The sequence below is a fragment of the Pezoporus wallicus genome, unplaced genomic scaffold (genome assembly GCF_028554395.1).
Source record: "Pezoporus wallicus isolate ANWC-B61680 ecotype Strahan unplaced genomic scaffold, APGP_CSIRO_Pwel_v1 contig_2348, whole genome shotgun sequence".
Classification (NCBI taxonomy): Eukaryota; Metazoa; Chordata; class Aves; order Psittaciformes; family Psittacidae; genus Pezoporus; species Pezoporus wallicus.
Window position 1 is genome coordinate 905,542 of NW_026636985.1, and position 9,472 is coordinate 915,013.

General features: G+C 59.6%; 1 protein-coding gene across 1 annotated transcript; it reads left to right on the forward strand.

Moving 5' to 3' along the window:
- Positions 1 to 2,035: 2,035 nt before the first annotated feature.
- Positions 2,036 to 8,522, forward strand: PROM2 (prominin 2). The gene is made up of 23 exons (XM_057402492.1): positions 2,036 to 2,475; positions 2,660 to 2,709; positions 2,793 to 2,995; positions 3,097 to 3,217; positions 3,415 to 3,478; positions 3,567 to 3,656; positions 3,757 to 3,956; positions 4,040 to 4,114; positions 4,202 to 4,265; positions 4,373 to 4,532; positions 4,644 to 4,796; positions 5,141 to 5,264; positions 5,931 to 6,022; positions 6,100 to 6,184; positions 6,311 to 6,457; positions 6,569 to 6,640; positions 6,717 to 6,809; positions 6,921 to 6,974; positions 7,303 to 7,383; positions 7,588 to 7,656; positions 7,758 to 7,847; positions 8,038 to 8,144; positions 8,234 to 8,522. The coding sequence occupies exons 1-23, from the start codon at positions 2,259 to 2,261 to the stop codon at positions 8,295 to 8,297; spliced, it is 2,475 nt and encodes an 824-aa protein (XP_057258475.1). The 5' UTR covers positions 2,036 to 2,258; the 3' UTR covers positions 8,298 to 8,522.
- The last annotated feature ends 950 nt before the right edge of the window (positions 8,523 to 9,472 follow it).

A 9,472-nucleotide genomic window follows, 5' to 3' on the forward strand; every position in this document is an offset into this window, starting at 1 on the left:
CACGCCCCCCAAGGAAAGCCACGCCCCTTAGTCCCTCGGCCACGCCTCCTCTGCCGGTTGAGCACGGCCACTGAGCGGCAGCTTCTGTGTCTAGGGCGCCGCGTAGCGGTGAGAAGTGGGTACAACGGCACCGGCACCGGCATCGGCATCGGCATGAGCGGCCCTGGCATCACCGGCAGCAGCATCACTGGTACTGGCATCACTGACTGCACTCACTGGCATCGGCATCGCTGGCATCACCGGTATCAGCATCACTGGTACTGGCATCAGTGACTGCATTCACTGACATCAGCATCGCTGGCATCACCGGTATCAGCACCACTGGTACTGGCATCAGTGACTGCACTCACTGGCATCAGCATCGCTGGCATCACCGGCGTCAGCATCACTGGTACTGGCATCACTGACTGCACTCACTGGCATCGGCATCGCTGGCATCACCGGTATCAGCATCACTGGTACTGGCATCACTGACTGCACTCACTGGCATCAGCATCGCTGGCATCACCGGTATCAGCACCACTGGTACTGGCATCACTGACTGCACTCACTGGCATCGGCATCGCTGGCATCACCGGTATCAGCATCACTGGTACTGGCATCACTGACTGCACTCACTGGCATCAGCATCGCTGGCATCGCCGGTATCAGCATCACTGGTACTGGCAGCAGTGGCTGCACTCACTGGCATCAGCATCACTGGCATCGCCGGTATCAGCATCACTGGTACTGGCATCAGTGACTGCACTCACTGGCATCAGCATCGCTGGCATCACCGGTATCAGCATCACTGGTACTGGCATCAGTGGCTGCATTCACTGACATCAGCATCACTGGCACCACTAGCATCAGCGGCACGCCAGTACCAGTGTGAGCAGCTGGGGCTGCTTTCCCATATGCAGACACATATGCATACAAATATATACATACGTATGCATACACACATATATACATACATATGCATATATACACATACATATACATACACACATACATATACATACATATATACATACATATGCATATATACACATACATATACATACACACATATATATACATACATATATACATACACATGCATATATACATACATACACATATACATACATATGCATATATACATACATACACATACACATACATATGCATATACACATACATATATGTATACACATGCATATACATACATATATACATACATACACATATATGTATGCACTGTGCACACCAGCACCCCCCAGACTCCACACATCGCTGGCCCTGGGAGCTTTATCCCAGGGCAGGGACTCAGCCAAGCCTGGGCAGGATTTTCCAGCATCTCACTCCCAAGCGGGTGTTGGGGAGCACCTCCCTGTGCCCAGCCTGGAAAAACTCTGGCAGAAACCCCCCTTTTCCAGAGGGAGGGAAACCACTGGATTAGCATCAGTGCTGGGAGGAGGGAAGCAACAGCAGCCGGTGATGGGGAAGGGCCGGCTCGACTCACCGGCCAAGCGGGGGCCCTGCTCTTAGTGTGCCCTGTGGCCGTCTGGGCACACGGGGCTGCTCCCCCCGCACTGGGGAGATCAGGTTCAACCTCCTTCCTTTCCAGCTGAGCCCTGTAATTACTGCTTGGCCCATGTTGGCGAGCAGGATCTGGCCCTGGGAAGGAGCCTTGGCCGCCTCGGGGTGCGAGGCAGGGACTGGCTGAGCCTGGAAAACTCATCTCATGCGTGGCTATGGAGCAGGATCACCGGCCGGGACTCACTGGCCCTTTCCATATGTTCCCCCTTGTTTTCCTTTTCCCTTCCCGTTGCTACCCCAGATCCTAGGATGCTTTTGCAAAGGGCGATTCTGCCCCATGGGCACCCCAGTCTGTAGATCCACCATTAAGGGCTTTCCCACCTAAGTAATGCCCAAATCCCAGCCCCGAAGGTGGCTGTGTTGGGATCAGCACCCACCCAGCCTGAAGACAGGGGGGGTTCGCAGCCACCAAAACCCCGATGAGGCTTTGGGAGCAACCTGGACCACGGGGACCCCGCGGCGGTGACTCAGGGATGCAGGGGGTTGTGAAACAAGCCTGGGATAGTTTGGGAGACGCCTCCAACGCAGCCGCCCCGGGGAGCCCGTCAAGAGAACAAGCCACGGCAGCGTCTGGGCTTTGACCCGTCAGGCAGGTTTCCCGGAGCAGCACACCGAGCCGGAGCGGGTATCCGGGGCCGGGAATGCCCTTCTGCCCGCTCGCAGGCTGACGGAGCCCCTCCGGCTCTCTCCTCGCCATGCGCGCAGCCGGGTTGCTGCTGGCTTGGGCACTGCTGCGTCCTGCTGGTACCCAGCAATGCCACAACGCCGGCCCCGGCGGTGTCCTCCGCTTCACTGATACCCACGCTGAGATTCGGGTGCCGGCGCTGCACCGGGTGCCCAGCTCGCTCGATCCCCTCTACGGCCTCGTGCGGCGCTGCCTGGACCTCATCCAGCAGAACCCGCTGCCCACAGGTGAGACACAGAGCCGGGATCCGCATGGATCTGCTCCGGGTGGGGGGGGCTGAGCCAATTCATGGAGCTGATGAGCTTAAAGGTCTTTTCCAATGGAGGAGGAGGATGGTGCCTCCATCACCCCCGGGAGGGTTGGGGGTGCATGGGGTTGGACCTCTTACCGGTGCCATGATTTCTCTTGCAGAGCTGCTCAGGGCAGCCCTGAACAACCCCAGTTCGGTGCAGACATCGCAGGTGAGCTGGGATGTTGGGGTACAGATCCCATGGGAATGGTACCCAGCCGGTACCGGTGCTGAGCGGGGTCTCCCATCACGCAGGTGGTGCAGTATGAACTGGGCTACGTTGTCTGCGCCGCGGTGGCTCTGCTCTTCACCGTGGCCGTGCCGATGGCCGGGATGTGCTTCTGCTACTGCCGGAGCCGGCGACGGTGCGGGGGCCGCCTGCGTGCCCATCGGCGCTCCCTGGGCTGCCGCCGGCACTGCCTGCTGGGCTGCCTGTCCCTCACCTCCCTCATCATCCTGTGAGTCCCCACAGCACCCCACATCCCTGCACCCTCACCCTAAACCCCATCCTATGGGTCCGGGAGGAGCAGCTCCATCACCTCTTGCTCATCCCCGGCAGGGCCAGCGTCATCTGTGCCTTTGTCACCAGCCAGAGGGTGAAGGTGCAGATGGAGCCGGGACTTGGGGCTGTGCCAAGCACCCTGCGCACGCTGCGGCAGCACATCGCCAAGGTCCCCCAGGTAGGTCCCCAAGTGGCTTTCTCCACCCTGGCATGGGGCGCAGCCCAGGGATGGCTGCGTTTCCCTCCTGGAATAGTGTGGGAGGTGAAAGGAGGTGGCATGGCTGCATTATGAATGCATTTTGAATGGAAACATTGGGCTTCCTCCCCTCCCTGTGGCTGCTCCCCGTTGGCCGACCGGTTCATCTCTGCTGGCAGGGGGTGCAGATGGTGGTGGATCAGTTCGAGGTGCCCCGACAGCAGATAACCTCCGACCTGGGCGGTAAGCAAAACTGCGCCGAGCACTGACAGGTCCCATTGCCAGCTCCCAACCGGGATGAGATGCTCACAGGGTGCCCATTGCCTTGCAGGGCTCAGCCGGAGCGTGGGGCTCTCCATCCACACGCAACTGAAGGCGATGACTTACGCGGCGCTGGCGGAGCTGCAGGACAGGGCTGGAGGTACCGGGCGAGCGCGGTGCTCCCTTGGGGTCGGTGCCAAAGCCTTGCCGGAGGTGGCCGAGCAGAGCAGCGTGACCTAGCCCTGGGCTTTCTCTTTAAGACCTACAGACCTCGCTGCACCATTTACAGATCCTGGAGCAGACGGCGCGGGCGCTGGCGGCGGCGCGGGATGAGCTGGACCCGGTGCTGCGGGAGCGGCGGCGCCGCGTGGTCGCGTTGTTGGATGACCCGCGCTGCACCTCCTGCGCCAGCGTCCTGGGCAGGGCACAGAGCCTGGAGCTGGGCGCTGACTATGGCAAGGTGCTGGGACACGGTGCTGGTCACCCACCAACAGCACTGCTCCGGCAAGCGCCGGGATTCATGGTTGCTTCTCCCATTCCAAGGTGCCGTCGGTGGAGAAGGTTCTGAAGGCGCTGGCTGGGCTGCCCCGAAGTGACTTTGCGGAGATGATTCGCCAGGTTTGGGGGGGTTATAGTGAAGCAAGGGGGTCCCCATTGGATGGGCAGCCCCATCCAAGTCACTCAGCATCCATTCTTTCCTCACAGGGCAACGGCACCTTCAACTCCATCCCCGAGCTGGCTGTGGAGCGCATGGCGCAGGTCATCCAAGGTGAGTGGCATGGGTGGACTGAGCAGGGACACCCTCTATGGGGTGAATAATCCCATAATGGATGGATCTGGGGACCATCCATCCCTTGCATGGCCTTGTCCTCGCAGATCTGCGGGATGAGATGGCCCGCACGACAGAGAAGGTCCAGTCCATCGCTGACAGCTTCCCCCTCCATGACTACACCCGGCCCGTGAGCGAAGCGCTGATGAAGGCAGAGGACCGGAGCCAGCCGTACCTCCGGGAGGTGCAGCGCTTTGAGCAGTACAGGTGACACTGGAGGGGGAGCATGGACGGGTGCAGCAGTGATGGGTGCTGACCCCTACCCCAAACCCCGGCTGGTCCCCCAGCCCCACATCTCGAGGCTGCTCTGTCCTGCAGGTGGATCGCGGGCACGGTGCTGTGCTCCATCATCCTCCTCATCCTCGCCTGCAACGTGGCGGGGATGGCGCTGGGTGCGTACGGGCTCTCCAAGCGGGAGGACCCGAGCGACTACGAGTGCCGAGGAGAAGCTGGTGCCAAATTCCTCCTGGTGTAAGCATCAACCTGGGCGCTGGGGAGGGGGGGGGGGGGGGGCGGTTGGCATCTTGGCATCTCACCCCCTTAAAATACAGAGAGGGCAAAGCCAAGGGAGGGACAGGCTGTGCCGAAAGGCGTTTGAAGCCACCGCCTGTGCCGGCAGGTTTGGGAGCAGCGGCTCCTCCCTGGGATCTGGCAGCTCCCGCGCCCCGTTCCCGCTGCCTGGCACACCCCTTCCCGAGCAACCCGGCGTGCCCGGGCGCGGGAAGGAGCCGTGGGGCTTCCGGCAGGTCCCCACAAGCCTTTCTGCCCTCTTGGGTCTGTAAAGCAGCCGCTGGCGCCTCCTCTCCCTCTTTCAGCGGCGTGGGCCTGGCTTTCCTGTTCTCCTGGCTCCTCGTCCTCCTGGTTTTCGCCACCTTCCTGGTCGGGGGCAACATTCAGACACTGGTTTGCAGGAACTGGGTCAACCAGGAGATTTATAAGGTGGGTGGCCATGCATGAGTGTCCTAGAGGGAGGACAAAGGGTGATGGGTTCAAACCCAAACAGGGGAGGTCCAGGTTGGAGATAAGGAAGAAGCTCCTCCCTGGTGTCCCCATCCGTTGCAGGGGGTTGGGACTGGATGAGCTTTAAGTTCCCTTCCAACCCAAATCATTCCATGATTCTATGATCCACCCATCACCCCATAGATCTCTGTTTGCATGCCCCAAAATGCCTCCAAATGCTCTGTGTCCTCCCTCTTAAACCCATTCAGAAAAGCCCCACCGCACCCAGCAGATTAAGGCTAGGATTAGGACCTTGGATTGCATCAGCAGCAGGAAATTGCCCTTGTGCTGTTCGTTCACTTGAGATGATGATGCTCCTACCTGCAGGACCCCGTTCCCTGGTCCTTGGGGACTGGGAGGGTGCTTTGGGCTGCGATGGGGCTCAGAGAGGAGTTGGGAGTGGGATCAGAGTTTGTCCCATGGGTTTACACATGGAGACATGGGGCTGTGCTCTGCTTTCCCTCTGAACACCACCCAGTGAGGCTCTGGAGATCACTGCAGCAAGACCAGCTCTGGCTGGGATGGGGTAACCCCAACATGCAACTGTGAGGCCAGAACACCCCAAAATCACAACCATGACCCTCTTTTTCCTCCTGCTTATCCCAGTTCATCGACACCCCTGGGAACCTGCCTCCATCCATGAACCTCACCCGCCAGCTCAACCTCAGGCGGGACTCCAACCTCAGCACCACGTACCGGTGGGTACCGCAGGAGCCCCGCTCTGCCCTTCCACACCGGGAGGGCTGATTTGGGGTCACATCCCTTTGCCTTCCAGGGAGTGCAAGAGCGGTGCAGGGCTGTGGGAGGTGCTGCAGCTCGACAGGGCTTACGACTTGGATGAGCACCTAAAAACCCCCAAGGTGAGGGTTGGGTCCAGGCAAAGCTTATGGGGATGCCATGGGGATGGCATGAGCTTTAGTGGGGATACAGGGGGAAGGTCTGGCTCTCCCGTGCCCGGCTCCATAACATCCATGCCACCACCCCAGTACACGGCTGACTTCCAGAAGCGCCTGGCTGACTTCACAGCGCGCTTGGGTGATGTGCGGCTCCTCCGCAGCGAGGGCAGGCAGGACCTGGAGACCTTCGCCCGCAGCGGTGTGGATGAGGTGGACTACGGGCGCTTCCAGGAGGAGGTGAGGGGATGCTCGTGGTCCTTGCTGCAACGGGCAGGATGCAGCCCAACCATGCCAGGACCAGCTTCCAGGGTTGGAATTGCATCTGGCACCAAGTCCATCTTCCCGCAGATGAGGAAGCCGGTGGTGCAGACCAGCCTCCCCGGCTTGGCGAGGAGCCTCGAGGGGCTGCAGAAGATGCAGGTGAGTGATGGGGAGGGCATCAGGAGCTGCCTTCAAGCCCATAGGGGCATCCGCACCCCATTGTGTCCCCCCACAGAGGAACAGCACGGTGGCGGGGCGCCTGGCTGCTGAGGCTCGGGCCCTATGGCAGATGCAGAACTCCACGGTGCAATCACAGGAAGCCTTGGTGGTGAGTGCGTGTTGGGTCGGTGGCTCATGGTGCTGCTGGTGTCTGCCTGGTGGTGTCCATGTCAATGGGGTGATGGAGCTTTGGAACCCTTCTCACCTCCCTGTCCCACAGGAGAAGCTGGGAGAGAGCGTCCAGTTCCTGTCCCGCTTGGCTCCGCACCTCCAGGTACTTGCGTGGTTTCTTCCAGCTTGGAAATGCCCAATGGGTCCCAAAAACCCAGTGCTGGGTGATGGGAGAGCCAGGGAAAACATCATCTCCTCTGGTGCTTAGATCTGTAAATCACCCTAAGGGCATTTCAGCATTCCCAACAGGAGCATCCGATGGCATTCCCTCTTGCCAAGGGTTTTCTCTGCTTGGAGCAGGCCCCTCTTTCCCCGGTATCCCACAACCATCTGGAAGCTCTGTGGTTCTTACCCTGCTTCAGGCACCCTCGGGGCACCCATCCTGCTGCCGGGTGCTCTAAGGATGCTTTGCCCTTCCCGTGCTTCCCTAGGAGCGGGTGAGGACGACATTGGCCACCATAGCCTCGGTGGAAGCCCGGCTGCCTGTGCAAGCCCAGCAGATCCTCCGGCAGGTGAGCAGGGGCAGGATATGCCCTCAAGGGGGGACAAAATTCCCTGGGGCTGGAATGAAAGAGTGGGAACGAGGCACTGCAAGGGGTCAAGTGGCACCTGAGGCTTCCAGTCCTTGTTTCCAAGCCTGGTGTTAGCCCGGAGCTGGTTGGAGCAGGGATGGGAAGCGTGATTCCGGCTTTCCACGCTGCCTTCCCTTTGCCTAGGAGATCGGCTGCTTCACCAGGAGGGAGCTGCGGTACTTCACCCAGTACCTGAACTGGGTCGGGCAGACGGTAGGTGCTGATCCTTCGGGACTGGGAGCCCCTCGCTGAGCCGAGATGCAGCTCCCACAGGCAGGAATGGGATTATCCCTTGTCTCCACTTCCTCTGGCAGCTGAGGGAGGATGTGGCTTCGTGTCAGCCGCTCGCCACGGCGCTGGACAACGGGCGGGTGATCCTGTGCGACCGCATCGCTGACCCCTGGGTAAGGATAACTGGTGTTACCCTTATGTTATCCCAGTGTAAGGACATGGAGTCCAGAGGAGGCCATGAGGATGCTCAGGGCCTGGAGCAGCTCCTGTATGGAGCCAGGCTGAGAACATTGGGAATGTTCAGCCTGGAGACGAGCATTCCCCACACAGCTCAGCAGGGATCCCCATGCTCTCTCCTTGCAGAACGCTTTCTGGTTCAGCCTGGGATGCTGCACCTTCTTCCTCATCCCCAACATCATCTTCGCCATCAGGCTCACCAAACACTTCCGACCCATCCGCAACCGGCTCATGTAAGCACTGCACATGGGGTGGGAGCTGCAGGGAGGGAGATGTGGGCTCCTCCTTGATGCCCTGATGATCTCTCCTTCTCCTTCTGCAGCTCTACAGGGTCAGAGGAGACCTGTCCCTTCCACATCCCCCGTGTCACAGCGCTCAAGCTCTAGCCGGGGGCCTGCCGGGTGCAGCAGCATTCCCTGTGCTCCTGGAGCTCCCATCAAACCCGTGCCCAAGCACTGCAGAGCTCCAGGTCCCTCCGACGTCTCACAGGGCTTGGGTCCACTCTGACGTCTCTTCCTCGGTGTCCTTTGGGGTCTGAGCATCCTTCCCGGGTGCGGGACACTCATCTCCATGCTCTGGGGTCTCCTTCAGATGTCTCCCCCTCGGCCACCTTCGGGGTCTGAGCACCCATCAGGGATGCTCCCAGATGATCCAGGAAGGCCCCCCACAGCTCCCAGTAACCACTGGTGTACCCCTAGCAGACCCATGGGTAGGACACCCGCCCGCTGCCCCACACTGGCACATTAAAGTCCTTACCAGTCAAACCCACTTCTGACTCTTTGTGTCGTGGCCACTATCTCCTCCTGTTCCCATTGGGAACCATTCAGGCCTTGGAGGTGGGGGTGACAGCAGGGTGCTGTCAATTAGTGCTTAATTAGAGGTGGGGTCAAACCTGCTGATTAAGGTGTGTGTGGGGGGGTACACTGAAGGTAGTTTATGGCTCTGCCCCCCTCCCAGGGAAGCCCAGTGGGCTGTGACAGGATAAGGTTCAGAGATGCTGGTGATAAGATGCCTTTTGGAAAACCAAGCTTGAAGAGATGCACAACCAGACTATAACCACTAATAGCTACTGTGAGTTAGTCATTGAGTGAACAGAAGCTCTTACCCAATGGGCATCCCTATGGGGGAGAAGACAGGTTCAGCCCATTGACTGATCCCAGATGGAGTCTTCCCTATCTGCTCCCCTCTTTCATTCCCTTTATAGAATCCCAGACTGGTTTGTGTTGGAAGGGAGCTTAAAGTTCCTCCAGCTCCAACTCCTGCCACGGGCAGGGACCCCTTCCACTAGAGCAGCTTGCTCCAAGCCCCTGTGTCCAACCTGGCCTTGAACACTGCCAGGGATGGGGCAGCCACAGCTTCTCTGGGCACCCTGTGCCAGCGCCTCAGCACCCTCACATAAATCACTTCTGCCTTATCTCCAACCTGAACATCCCCTGTTTCAGTTTGAACCCTTCACCCCTTGTTCTATCCCTCCAGTCCCTGATGAAGAGCCCCTCTGCAGCGTCCTTGTAACCCCCTTCAGACACTGGAAGCTGCTCTGAGCTCTCCACGCAGCTTCTCT